This window comes from Alligator mississippiensis, chromosome 16, assembly GCF_030867095.1.
Source record: "Alligator mississippiensis isolate rAllMis1 chromosome 16, rAllMis1, whole genome shotgun sequence".
NCBI lineage: Eukaryota > Metazoa > Chordata > Crocodylia > Alligatoridae > Alligator > Alligator mississippiensis.
The window spans coordinates 16,193,613-16,207,935 of NC_081839.1; the positions used below are offsets into that span (position 1 = coordinate 16,193,613).

The 14,323-nt window shown below is 53.8% G+C and overlaps 1 protein-coding gene across 1 annotated transcript in view; it reads left to right on the plus strand.

Annotated features, from left to right (window-relative positions):
* Positions 1-11,260: 11,260 nt before the first annotated feature.
* LOC132246613 (short transient receptor potential channel 2-like) overlaps positions 11,261-14,323 on the plus strand; it is a 578,215-nt gene continuing 575,152 nt past the window's right edge. The window contains exons 1-2 of the mRNA XM_059719943.1: positions 11,261-11,366; positions 13,435-14,144. Of these exons, the coding sequence (XP_059575926.1) occupies positions 11,261-11,366; positions 13,435-14,144 (816 nt within the window). The remainder of the gene's footprint in view (positions 11,367-13,434; positions 14,145-14,323) is intronic.

Sequence of the window (14,323 nt, forward strand, 5' to 3'; positions counted from 1 at the left end):
GGTTACGAAATGCCTGGACACAGGAGGAGGGGTGGATGTCGTATACTTGGACTTCAGGAAGGCCTTCGATACGGTATCCCACCCCATACTGCTGAACAAGTTAAGAGGCTGTGATGTGGATGACTGCACAGTCCGGTGGGTGGCGAATTGGCTAGAGGGTCGCACCCAAAGAGTCGTGGTAGATGGGTCGGTCTCGACCTGGAAGGGTGTGGGCAGTGGGGTCCCGCAGGGTTCGGTCCTTGGACCGATACTCTTTAATGTCTTCATCAGCGACTTGGACGTGGGAGTGAAATGTACTCTGTCCAAGTTTGCAGATGACACAAAGCTATGGGGAGAAGTGGACACGCCGGAGGGCAGGGAACAGCTGCAGGCAGACCTGGATAGGCTGGACAAGTGGGCAGAAAACAACAGGATGCAGTTCAACAAGGAGAAATGCAAAGTGCTGCACCTAGGGAGGAAAAATGTCCAGCACACCTACAGCCTAGGGAATGACCTGCTGGGTGGCACAGAGGTGGAAAGGGATCTTGGAGTCCTAGTGGACTCCAAGTTGAACATGAGCCGGCAGTGTGACAAAGCCATCAGAAAAGCCAATGGCACTTTATCGTGCATCAGCAGATGCATGACAAATAGGTCCAGGGAGGTGATACTTCCCCTCTATAGGGCGTTGGTCAGACCGCAGTTGGAGTACTGAGTGCAAATTCTGGTTGCCACACTTCAAGAAGGATGCGGATAACCTGGAGTGGGTACAGTGAAGGGCAACTCGTATGGTCAAGGGCCTGCAGACCAAGCCCTACGAGGAGAGACTAGAGAAACTGGACCTTTTCAGCCTCCGCAAGAGAAGGTTGAGAGGCGACCTTGTAGCTGCCTATAAGTTCATCACGGGAGCACAGAAGGAAATTGGTGAGGATTTATTCACCAACGCGCCCCCGGGGGTTACAAGAATCAATGGCCACAAGCTAGTAGAGAGCAGATTTAGACTGGACATAAGGAAGAACTTCTTCACAGTTCGAGTGGCCAAGGTCTGGAACGGGCTCCCAAGGGAGGTGGTGCTCTCCCCTACCCTGGGGGTCTTCAAGAGGAGGTTAGACGAGTATCTAGCTGGGGTCATCTAGACCCAGCACTCTTTCCTGCTTATGCAGGGGGTCGGACTTGATGATCTATTGAGGTCCCTTCCGACCCTAACATCTATGAATCTATGAATCTATGAATCTGGTGCTGAGAGGACATGAGGCCTGAGCGTCAGGCTGGGTGGCACTGAGCACCACTTTTAGGATGGGGATCCCAGAGCCCGTATGAGCGCCACCTTGCAAGGGAGCAGAGGGCAGCAGGGCCATTGCCAGGAGGAAGGCTCCCAGGGCTGGGGCATGGGCAGGTGCTGCAGGGCCAGGACCTGGCCCAGCGTGAGGAGCCCATGGGGGCCAGTCCTGTTCCCCTTCCCCAGGGAACTTGCTGGTGAAGAGCAGGGGGTGACAGTTTGGTGGGGGTGGCACAGGGCGGGGGCTGTCCAGATTGCACCTTGGACAGCGTGGGCTTAGCCTGCCAGCCAAACCCTGCTGGGAGGGGAAGCCACACAGCCCTGTGGACTCTCGTGCTGCCCAGCCCTTCTTGCTCCCATGGCGGGGCACGTGCCCAGGTCTCACCCAGGTTGCTGGACCGCAGGCGCACGGTGGGCAGCTTCTCCCGCCGGAGCATCTGCAAAGAAACACAGCCCTGAGCTGAAGGAGGGAAAGAGAAGCCGGACTGCCGAGAGCAGGGATGAGGCATGGGGCCGAGGGCTGGGCCCTTGCCCAACCTCAGCCCCTGCTCACACCTTGTCACATCTCCCAAAAGTCCCCGGGACGGACCCGTGCCGTGTCCCCAGGGCCGCCCCCACGGATGAGTGAGAAAGGGCACTCATGTCTGCAAGTGGTGCTCGCCTCCGACGCCCGGATAGGAGGATGGACTAAACCTAACTACCTAACTAATGCCTAAGGAACTATTAATCTAACTAAGAAACAAACAAACAACTATCTAACGAACTAATGAAATAACTAACTAACTATTGAACTATCTAACTAACTAACAAACAACCTATCAACTACAAACTACCTACCTAACGAACTAAGAAACTACCTAGCTAACAAACTAACAATCTAACTGGCTAACGAACTAAGAAACTACCTAAAGAACTAACAAACTACCCAACAAACTGCTAAAGTAAGGAACTAACTAACCAACAGAGATGAGGCACGAGGACGCGGAAGGGCAAGTGGCGCGGGAGAAGGGCGGGAGAGCAGTGGGAGGAGCCAGTACCTGAGAGTGAGGCTGGGCATTGTGATGTCACTGGACACAACAGCTCTTTTGCCATGGCAACCAGGGGTCTCCCTCCCACCCGGGCAAGGTGCTGAGTGCGGGGGCTGTGGGCTCCTTTGGCCTGGCCTGGCCTGGGGGTGCTCCCGCCCCAGATGACCTGAGCCCCTGAACTCTTTGGGCGCATTGTCTGTCCTTGTCCGTGTGACCCAAGCAGTGACCGGCCTGGCTGGAGGGTCACAGCAGTGACTGCCCTGGTACAGGGGGTCCCGATTAAACAGTAGCCCGCTCTGATCACTGCCTGGTGGGGTGGGGTTGGGAACACAGAGCCCAGCTCGGCCTCAGCCACATCTGCAAATCCAGAGTTACAATGGCCTCCGAACCCTCCAGCCCTGCTTCTGTCGGAGAGAAATAGCTCCCATTCCTCTTGCCCCTGCTCAGATACAGCTCAGCTCCCCAGCACGGTGCGGTCACTAGGAGTGGACTTTCCTGATGGTCCTCTTGCCCCACACTCACCCCCGCCACCAGCAAGGGGACGGGGCGAACTCATGCAGCTCAGGGGGCCACTCCCTGGGCTCTGTTACTCCACATGGGGAAGGGGGAGCAAGGACGGGCATGCTCATAGTTGTGGCACAGCCGAATCGCCAACAGGACACTTGTGGGCTCCTCACATGAGACCAAGTGCCAGGGATGGGCCCAACGATAGTGCTTGCTCTATGGCATGGGGCCCAGGGATGAGGCACTCACTCAGACCCCCATGCCTTTGGGGTCTCTACACAAGTCACCATTCGGCTGAGACCGGGGTGGGCAAACAGCTTGATCTTTATTAGGAACAGGATTCAGCAACTCACAAGCTCACAGCTTGCAGGGAGAACTACAACTACCCACCAGCACAAACCGCACCTGCAGGGCATCACGGGGAGAGACTTGGTCATCCCACTGCTGGCCCCTTCAAGGGACCTCCCATGTACCACATCCCCGTCCTTTACTCAGGCAGCTCCCTCTTAGCTACTTGGATGTTCATCAGGCGCTACTTCAACTGGTGTGGAAGAAATCAAACTTCGCATTGTGGTTGTATTAGACTTGGCAGAGCCATCTAGGTTTATTTAAAACTATACAAGTGATCAGAGGGAGAGTTCTCAAAGGAACTCTGACCTCTACAAATTTACAAGCGTATTTATACTTTAGACAGCGAGAAAAGATGCAGGGTTCAGGCAAAGCAACCTGGGGAGAAACAGAAAGATGTTGATCATTCGTTTGTCACACGTAAGCAGTTTACTTATTTAGAAAAAAGCACTATGTTTTGGGAACAGTTCTCAGCTTCTGGTTCGGCGGAAAGGAGGAGGTTAACATCTGCACACAGACAAAACAAGGCATGAAGGTTTCTCCTTATCTTAGAACATGTTAAAACACATAGCATCAGCACCTTTTTTCTTCTCTTTCTCTCTCCTCTTAGTCAAGGAAGAGGCCTGGTTAAACTTATTTCCACTTTCCCCCTTTTGGGCCTTTTTGGCCCAACATATTAGATATTTATAGCCATGAGCCTTTTAACTTCTAATTTTTCTTTCTTTTAACCTTTTCACTGTTTTAACATACATATCACAAACGTCGTCCAATTAAGGGAGAAAGCGATCATGGGCACCCCTGTCATTGTACTAGGAGGCAAGTGGGGACATACCACTGTTACATCTGCCTGATCATCTGCACAAATACACCAGAACCACTACAGCGTTAACCCTGCATCATTCAGTGTCAGTCAGGGCAGTTCAGCCAGTGTGCACCACTGCAGGCTGTGCCCACTCCTGAACAGCGGCTGCCTTTGTTCTTTTCAAAACAGCTAAGAAGTACCTTTGTGCCTACCCATAATCTCAGTCTTTTTTGTAACCCCCTTCCCCCACCCCCATGAAAACAAACAGCTTCAATGGCTAGCTAGGACATGGGGGTGGGGGTTTGGAGTGGGGGCATAAGGGGAAGGTGGTTTGTCCTACACCCTATACAACTTGCGGCTGAGCATTTTCCCCTGGGATCTAGGCAGCACCGTTCTGAGACATCCAGCTCTCCCCACGTACTGCTTATGGAGACTAGGGACCCAGGTCTCCTTCCACCTGCTGGGCAGTGCCATGGATTAGGCCACCTAGCATCCACCTAGTCCATGCTGCAGAAAGCCCAGGAAAAAACACTAAAGTAAGAGGTAAGTGAACACTCTTTCTGTTTTTCCTGATTAGCCTTAAGGCAAAGACAACCGTGTGTTACATACGTAGATACCTAGCAGGGGAAAGAAAAATCTGGCCCTAGGTGCCTAGATCGCTGTTCTGGATTCCACTCCATGGGCCGGTCGCCCGCAGGGAGGCACTCTGCAACTCAACAGAGCAGCATCTAAGGACTACTTCTGAAAAAGGATTAAATGTTTTTGCCAATATAATGGGGGAAACCTGTGGTGGAAATGAAACACGAACCACAGTCTCTCAACCCCCTGGTTAGCACCCTTAAAACTGGGCCACCTTTGTTCTTCCTCCATTCATAATCTGACTAGTCCTTTCATTAAGATTCAGTATTTTACACCTCAGGGTTGCTGTCCCCGGGATTACTTACCACACCTAGGGCTAGACTGTGCAGCCTTCAGCCCAGGACTTGGTTTGCTCAAAACTGTACCACAAAAAATACAAACATTTGCAACAAAAATCCAACATTTTTACATTGCCTTTTTGAAAACTGATGGCTTAATTCAATTCAGTATCATGCCCTACAAGGTACGCATCCAAAAACTTACTTGAATATTTGGATTATCAGTTATCAGGTCTCCCTTCTCATCATAAGTAAAAACTGGTAAGTCCTTGGCTATGAACTCTCTAAAAACAAAGATAAGCATTTGATGGATTAGAAATGCAAATGCACATTATTAAAGACAGGACACTTACTCTAATTCTCCATACGTGTACAGAAGGGAAAACAGAAAGGAAAATTAAGCAAACTGGCAGCATCCATGATGAAACAGTGGCATTTCCTGACCAAGTCTGGAGAACCCGCTGCACTCTGGAAACAAGGTGCAGCTCACCAGGATGGCTGTGGGGATTATCACCAGATCCTTGTGCCAGGAAGGAAGGCTCTGGGGAGGGAGTGCAAGGGGCCCAGGAGGCAGAATGGCAGAGATTTCCAGCAGGCCCACCGCTTTCACAACACCGTCTCATCTGCAGAAGAAGAATGCAGTTGCTGCTGGCCCTGCGACTGGCACTGTCCCTCATGAGCCCCCACTGAGTCTCCCAGCAACCCTCAGCCCTGAGGACCCTCACCATCACCGCCTCAGCATCCATGGCTGCAGGACAGGTCTCCTCAGGTCCATTTGGACAGGGGTGCACTCTGTACTATTCCTGCAGAAAACTTACATGACCCCACAACTGAAGCCAGGTGGCAGCTGGAGTTGGGGGACAGGGTCTACTTCAGCCACCCCACAGAGACAGGATGGGGCAACCCTGTTCTCCCCAGGGCTGCAGATGGAAATCCTGCAAATGGCTGAGGCGGTGCTGGCTGCCTGGCCCATCTCTGGGCCCAAACACAGGGGCTATCTTGAACCTGGCTAAGGTCGGCACCCCCACTCACAGCGCTGATCAGCAAGAACCCACTACCTCAGCACCCTGAGTCCTCACAAGTGCCTGGTCCTCAGCGCGCATGTTTATATGTCCATGTGCACATCTTAGATACTGTGCATTTATTGTAGTACTTGCTTAATAAAGTACTGACTAAATGCTCAGTACCTGGAGTTACTGTGCAGTAGTGCCAGCGCACGGTTATTTAGTGATGCTTACTGTGCATTAGCCTCATAGCACAGTAGGTGCAGTAGGTGATTAGCACGGTTTGTGCTGTGATGCGCTACTGCGCAGTGTTATTAGGCTAATGTGCAGTAAGCGTCTTGGGTAGATGCACTCCATGAGGACTTCAACGTGAGCCTTGGGGCACAGGACTGGACCAGCAAGAACTTGAGCATAGACACCACAGACATCAGCTCGCCATCTGCTTGGGAACTGATTACCCAGAATAATTTTGTACCATATGCAAACTTTCATATTTCACTGCACACTCCAGTCTCAATTTTTTTGTTTCACTGAGATTCAGAAACTAGACTGAAAATGTTCTTTTCTATGGTCTGGGAAAGCGTCAAAAGTAACAGTGGCAAGGGGGTAGCTGGAAGTTGCCTGGCCCCAGTGCAGGCACAGGCTTGGCACAAACAAAGCCCTGGGATCTGTGGGCCAGATCCAGATCCAGTTGCTCCACAGGCCAGATCCAGCCTACTGACCCCTGGTAGGATCCTATTACAAGAATACTGTGTTCTTGTTAAATGAGCACAGCATGCTCAGTGGAAATGTATAATCACTTGTTGCCAGTCTGGGCCATTTTCAAGAGGCCTGTACCAAGCTACAGAACTGAAGCTTAAGCAGGAGTGAACTTTTGCAGACATGACAACTAGCCTGGTCAATGAAAGAAAGCAATTAATACGTCCAGAAAAAACTAGAGCAAAGAGTCACAAAGATGACATAATAGTAAGGAAGGCTTACAACAGATCATTGAAAAGCGATATATCACACCTTTAGTTTGATAATGTTAGTAGGAATGACTGTTAGAACCAAGAGCACTCAATATACCAGTGGCTTTGCTATAATAGAGGCATTTATTTTAAATGTCTTAGATAAACTTTAGAAACAAAGCAGCCTGGTCAGTGAAGCCCATGAACAAAGGCAAAAAGAAAACAGGGGGTTTGCAAACAGTGATAGCAAAGGAGGAGATAAGAAATCCTCTGCTGCGGAGTTGTAACTTCACAAGGACATCAATCCCAGCTAACTGACATCTTCTCCATCCACCAGAGGACTGGTGTCATTCCAGGTGCTAAAGTTTCAGTGAAACAAAGAAATCTGAATGAATGTTTTAATGTTTATTAAAACATTAAAATAAGCTCCCTGTAAATATAGGATGTGAGCTTAAAGGAAAATTGGAGAATTCCACAAATGAAGATGACACGCTGCATGTCGGCAAGCTGCTACCCCACTTCCGCTCCCCAAATATCCCCAGCTGATAAAGGTGAGAATCTATATTGCACTATTTTACATAGCTAGATAGGCACTGAAAAAAGTGTATATTCTTTGAATTTTGGGGTGTGAACAATAAAAGGGCAGGCTGTAGATCTGTCTTTCGCCTCTTTTCTGACCTGAGCGGCGACCACTGAGGGAACTGAAGCTGTACCTTAATTCTGTTAGATTGCAGAAAAGGTCCTGGTCACAGACAGGCTGAAGTCTGTGTCTTTCTAAACACTGAATGGTCACCACTTTGGGGTAACAAACTGTAAGTCACTTGGGACAGATTTCTTGTTTTCGTTTCTCCAACTTGCCATGCGCACTTATGCTTTCTACAAAAAGAAAGGAAAGGTGGAAAGAAAGCACTTGCATGTTTTGTTGTAGATGAACAATACGATGACTTCCTGCTATTTTGATTAAATAGGACTCCTCCGCCTGTAGCAGACAAGACAGAAAAACATACAATTTAATATTTTTTTAAAACTTTTGGGCAAAGCAATTCCTACCTTTCATCAAACAAAAATAAAATTGGCAATATTCAATCAGTCTGTGTTCAGAGCATATCTTTCTTCTCTTATCTGGAACCCTGGCTACAAAAGACACCACAGTTGACAAGGAGCCCCAAAACAGACAAATCTAAAAGCTTGATTAAGAATGTGTTAACGTTAAAATTTTACAGTGCTGCGATTCGAGTTATAAAAGAAACAGGACCCCACACATGGTAACCACATAGGTATAAAGTTGTGGGATGTTAAAGTGATTTTTATTGTTCAGTTAATCATGAAGCCTATGGGCTTTGTCATACACTATACTTGGGGCATGTTAACTGCGCTTTAAACACTAGTGTCTGAGATGTCAAGCAGTAAAACACGTGCTAAGGGCCATCACAGAATAACGAAGGAGGTTCTCCAGATGGTGCAATCTAACATGCGTTGAGCTAATGTCTGACTGCCCCGGGGATAATACAGTCAGGAGACTCTGATGTGGTGAGGAGGCCAGCACCAACAACTAGCTGTTTGTGCTGCAGGGCCTGGGACTGACAACACTACAGCGTACAGCAGTCTTCAAAGGCTCCGGCACTTAGGACATTTTTCATTTAGATCGTAGCAAGCATTACTGCCTGACTGCTCAGAAAACTTTCTACCTCATTTTATTTTGATCGTAATAAGCAAAACTATGAGTTACAAAGTTTTCTGAGCAGTCACAAGGAAAATACTTACTACGCGCTACTTCAAACGTGTCCCAAGTATAAGCATGGAACGATACTCATCCAGAATAGAAATGTGCTTGGAAGGGATATGACCCCACATAACCATCTTACTCCATAGTTGTAGGATTGTAAGGCAATCTTAGGCACTGACTTCAGCATCGAAAATGAGGTCAATTCTCCTTAAGTACAGCTATGCATCCCACAGAAGTTTCGTTTTATGAAAGATTTAAAGAACTCAAAATTTGGCTTTTTTCAGAATCAAAATAAAAACCACAGATTTTGATTTTCTTGCAGAGGTAAAGTTGAAAACTAAAGCTGCATCTTTTTTAATGCTTAAAATAATTAGTTTTAACCTTGAAATTCTACGTAGCAGGAATATAAAACAAGCTTTAAGAAAGTCTGAACATACAAGGATCTGGCCTTTGTAGTAGTGGGGAAATGCCCTTCCAGTTTGTACAGATCTAAAAATGATTTGTGCAGAAGTCCCCGTCCTGATCAAGAGCCCTTGGACTTCACTACAGACCTGAATCACTGTTTGCTCAAGATTGGGACGAATCCTCCCCGTCCAGCAATCCCACGCACCCGAGACAAGGTTTATACACCGCTGGTCTCTCAGGTCAAATCGGCTCCGAATCCTGTCGAGGGAGCAGGACTCGACCGTACGAGTCTGTGCGGCGCGACCGCCTGCAAGTACTCTCCTGCCCAGACTCCTCAGCCCGGGCCTGCAGACACTCCCAAATCCATGGCAGGCATCCTACGTGCGTGCCCCAAGCCCGGACCCCTGGGCTACCTCAGGGCAACAATGTGCATTTCCTTGGCGAGCGGTAGTGCATGAGTGCCTGGCCACCCCTTGCTTCTACCGTCCCTGCACCGTCGCCTCGGGAAGAGAGACCCGAAGTCTCAGAAACCGTGAGAGTCATAAGCTGGGAAAGCAGAATATTTTAACAGTGGACACTGACTGGGCAGTGTCCTTCCCTCTTGTGCAGTCACTCTGCAGTTTGCTGCAGACGACTAATCCAGGAGGTACAAGAGGCCTGATATCCGGATCTCAATTCAGTAGTCTTTGTAAGCTGATTTCCCTGCCTGGCTCCTCCCTTCGTTTTCATTCGCTGTCCCGTCCCCAAAATTATTCCCCAGTTCTCGCCCCGCCCCAGCAACAGCAGCAGCAGCAGCAACGCGCAGCGGCCCTCTGCCTCCAGCCCCGCCCCCGCCCAACGGTCAACGGTCAATGCCCCGTGCCCAACAGTCGCCAAGCCCCGTCCCCGCCCCCACCCAATGGTCAACACTCGGCGCCCAACGGTCACCAAGCCCCGCCCCCACCCAATCCCCATGGCCCAGCAACCCCGCCCCTTCCCCCTGCCCATGCTCCAGGCCCCGCCCCCTCATGGAGCAGGCGGGCCCATTTCACAGCAGGAAGATCGAGGCGGGGGAGCACAACATTAGCAGGCGGGCAGCGGGCGGGAAGCACTGACCTGGGGTACCTGCTGCAGCTGCCCCGGCTGCCCACCGGGCAGGAGCGCCAGCAGCGCAGGCAGGGGAGAGAGGGACGGGCTCGTGCTGCCTGGTCCTGGCTCCTTGGGTGCATGGGCTCGGCGCTGCTCCTTCCAGTGCATGGGGTGGGCACGGCTGCTTAGTGTGCATGGGGTTGGCACCACTCCTTGGGGTGCATGGGGTGGGTGTGCTGCTTACGGTGCATGGGGTCAGTGCTGCTCTTTAGGGTGCAGGGGGTCGGTGTGCCTCCTTAGGGTGCGTGGCGTTGGCGTGCCTCCTTAGGGTGCATGGGGCCAGTGCCCCTCTTTAGGGCATGTGGGGTCAGCGCTGCTGCTTAGCAGGCCACGCACAAGTCTGCCGGGCGGTTGTGTGTCTTGGAGCCCAACGCAGCCAGGCCCCACGGGTGTCAGGACCTGGATTGGGGCGTGGTTGGCTCTGCAGTGGTGCTGAGAGGTGCTGAGGGCTGCAGGGCTCTGCCCATCCTTGGCTGTCAGTGGGAACCATCCGGCTGTCAGCTATGCAACGATGTTATGGGCTCTCATCCTGCAATTCAGGGGCTGAGCTAAGCCCCTCTGCCCCATGAGTGGCTGTCCTGCCTCCCTCTGCCTCCTGGGCACAAATTCAGCTGGGATCCACCTTGCAGGGCAGGAGCAAGCAGACAGCAATCAGGATCCCAAGCTGCAAGGACACCTGCAGGGACGGGGGGAGAGGGAGGTTGCACCAGGGCAGCAAGGGGACAGGGTATCTGCGGTGAGGGCTATGCATCCTTATGCTGTTTCAGTGCTAGGTTTGGCTGGTGCAAGGAAGGGATGGAGGGGGAAGCTAGCATCCCTGCAGAGTCCCAGGGGCAGGTAGGAGAGCGGTGTGGCAGGCATGCCCGTCCTCATCCTCATTCTGCACAGCTTTGCCCAGGGGAGCTCCTTGCCAGGCTGCTCCTACCTGACAGGCACAAACAAGCCTCCGGCTCAGCGCCGTGCCACAGAGGACGGGCCGTGTGGCAGCAGGGTGGGGGGACTGAGCAGGGAGGGCAGGATTTGGAGCCTCTGTGGGTATTTGGAGGGGAGCAGTTGGGCACTTCACATCCCAGCAGCCTTGAGTCAGTGGGTGCTGAACCAAAGCCTCACCAGCGACCAGGGGCTTAGGTGTCCAGCTGGCAGGGATGGCGTGGCAGGCACAGCAGGGCAGCAAGCCTGCTAGGGAGAGCGCCATGGTGAGTAGCGGGCATCCTCTCCATCCCGGCTGCATCGGGGACCTGCTTCTCCTGGCCCACCATCCGGACATCTTCCTCAGAGCATCGGTCTCCTTGGAGAAAGGTTCAGCGGTGCTCAGCAACTGGACCTACTCTGAAGGGGTCTCTGGGCAGGGCTCCTGCTAAGACCTGGCCCTGGGGCATCTCCAGATGGAGAATTCAGGCTTCTTGTGATCCTTGGAGCAGGTTGGGGGCGAAATACCCATTGCCCCCCGGCCACCCTGCGAGGCCCCCAGTGACCCCCAGAGCAGAGCAGGGGAGCCGGGCGCTGGCTCGCTCTGAGCTCGGGCAGAGCAAGAGTGAGGGCAGCCCTGGGAAGGGCAGAGGGCTTCATGTGGAGCTGAGGTAGCTCCCTGGACTGTCTGCCTACTATCCGAGCTCCAAACTGGCTGGGCTGAGCTGAGCTGGTGCAGCGCTCCATCCCGCCAAGGGGCTGCAGAGATGCTGGTCCAGGCAGCGCTGTGTGCGCCGGGATCGTTCTGTCCTGAGCCTTGTGCTCTCCATCCATGAACGGGGCTGGCTGTCCCAGGTGGTTTCCCTGGGGTGCTGTGAGCCTCGTTTGTCAGGGGCAGGGAAGTAGGCTGGAGCCTTTGCCCCCATGCACATACTTGTATTGCGTTCTGCTCGGCTTCCTCCCCCCACCCCAGAAGTGGCTGCCTTTTAGCTGGGGTCCACCTCGCAAAGTGCCTCACGGCTCATCCAGGCAGGGGCGGCTGTAGGAGCCTGCTTTGTCTGCACGTGCGATTATTGTCAGCGACCGGTGAAGGGAAAGCATTCGTGGTCTGCACTGAGAGTGTGGGTGCTGCAGAGACCCCAGGGCTTTGTGTCTCGGGAAAGGGCGGCACAGCTCCTTCACTCCCCTTGCAGGGCAAGAAGGGGCTGGTTGGGTAACAGCCCCCACCCTGCTCCTGTGGCACCTCGTCCTGTCACCCCCTTCCCCTGTTTTTGTGCCCCCAGCTTCTCTCAGAGATGGTTCAGACCCATATATTAGACCTGTTTCTAATGCCAGGCCTGCCTCGATCCATGTTGTGGTGGTGCTGGCCCCTCCTGGCATCGCAGTAGCTTTTCCCCTGCTGCATGCCCACATCCTCCTCCGGCCGGCTGCCCCAGGTGGTGGTGGTGAGTTGGGGACACCTTCAAAATTTTGCCCCACTTCTACGCAGATTTCTCAAGGTCCCTGCCCCCTCCCAGCCCAGGAGCCCAGGTCTCCTGGCTCTGAGGGACCCTGGATAACAGCCCTCCACCCAAGCTCTGCGCACGAGGGACCGGCCCCCGCACCTGGGTGTTGTGGGTAAGGTGTGACCACCCCGGCCACGGACAGCGCTCCCCAGCAAGCTGAGCATCGGCCCCACAGCAAAGCCCTGCCCTGTGAGCCAGAGAGGGGGCTCCACTCGCTGGCTGCAGGAGGGGGTTGTTATCCTCCCTGTGGAGCAGCCCTTGGAGGACCCCTCTGCGCGGTGGTTCCTGAGTGTGGCACCCGCTGTTTATCCCTTTCGAGCCAGCCTTGCTGCCTCCAGCCCCTTGCAAGCTGGTGTTGCAAGCTGTGAATTCAAGTGCGCCTGATGGAGACGCCAGGGGAGTTAATTAGCCAGGAGGAAACAAGTCTCTGGCACTGAGCTGCTCCTGTCAAGCCGGGAGCAGCTGCTTCTGAGCCCCAAGGGGGAGGAAGGCATGATGGGCCCTCAGGTTGGGCCTTGCCCCTGGTTGTGTGCTGGAGCCAGTTGCCTCCGGCTGCCTCTGAGCCACGGCTCAGCGGTGACCGGGACAGCGACTCCCTGAGGGGCTGCCATGGAGAAGGAGACCCAGACCCTGAATGACAGCCAGCAACATGGCAGGATTGAATCCTAGCCCCTCTCCTGGAGGGACGGAGGAGCTGGGATCCAGGACTCCTAGGTGCTCTCCGCTGGCTTGCAGTGGGACAGCAGGGCGTGCGGCTCGCTGAGTGGTCACAGGCCCCAGGGGCAGGCTCAGCCCCTGGCCAGGATGACCGGAGACGCTTTCTAGCCCTGGCGAAGCCTTGGGGTGGGCTATCTAAGGGGGATGGGAGATGTCATCCTCTTCCTCCGAGGTGGTTCAGAGCAAGTCAGGGTGGGCAGGGGGATGAACTGCAGGGTCTCCCCTAACCCGACCAGCTCTGCTTCCCCAGCAGCAGCCCAACTGGAGGGAGATCGTCAACCGGAAGCTAAAGTTCCCACGGGGGCTGCTGAGCGCCATCCAGGACGGGAACCTGCCCGTGGTGCAGCAGCTGCTGCAGGTGGGTGATGGCATCCTGCGGCAGCTGGACAAGACCGAGGAGCGGGCATGGTGGGAAGCCCTCAACCTGGCCATCCGTGCGGGCGGGGAGGAAGTGGCCAAGGCCTTGCTGCGCTACATCAAATTCGACTTCCGCCAGGTCCACGAGGCCCTGCTGGTGGCTGTGGACACCAACCAGCCCCACGTGGTCAAGCTGCTGCTGGACCGGCTGAACCAGGAGAAGGGACTCAAGATGGACCTCAAGTCCTTCTCGCTGGCCTTCTTCGACAACACCATCGACGCCTCCCGCTTCGCGCCCAGCGTGACGCCGCTCACCCTGGCCTGCGAGAAGGACCTCTACGAGATCGTGGACATGCTGACGCAGAAAGGCCACACCATCTCCCACCCCCACCGCGTCTCCTGCCCCTGCCTGGAGTGCACCAACGCCCGCCAGTACGACCTGCTCAAGTTCTCCCTCTCCCGCATCAACACCTATAAGGGCCTCGCCAGCCGCGCCTACCTCTCGGTTGCCAGCGAGGATGCCATGCTTGCTGCCTTCAAGCTCAGTCACGAGCTCAAGCGCCTCTCTCGCAAGGAGCCCGAGTTCAAGGTCAGGCACTTGCCGGCTCCCAGGTCTCCATCTGTCCTGGTTCTCTTGTGGGCCGCAGCTCTCCGGGGCAGCAGGGAGCCAGGGGGTATCGGAGGGTGAAACTCTATTCCAGCAGCTCTGGGCTTGGACCCAGGGGGCTCAGCACCATCCTGGACTCCTTTCTGGTCCCTACCCTGTGT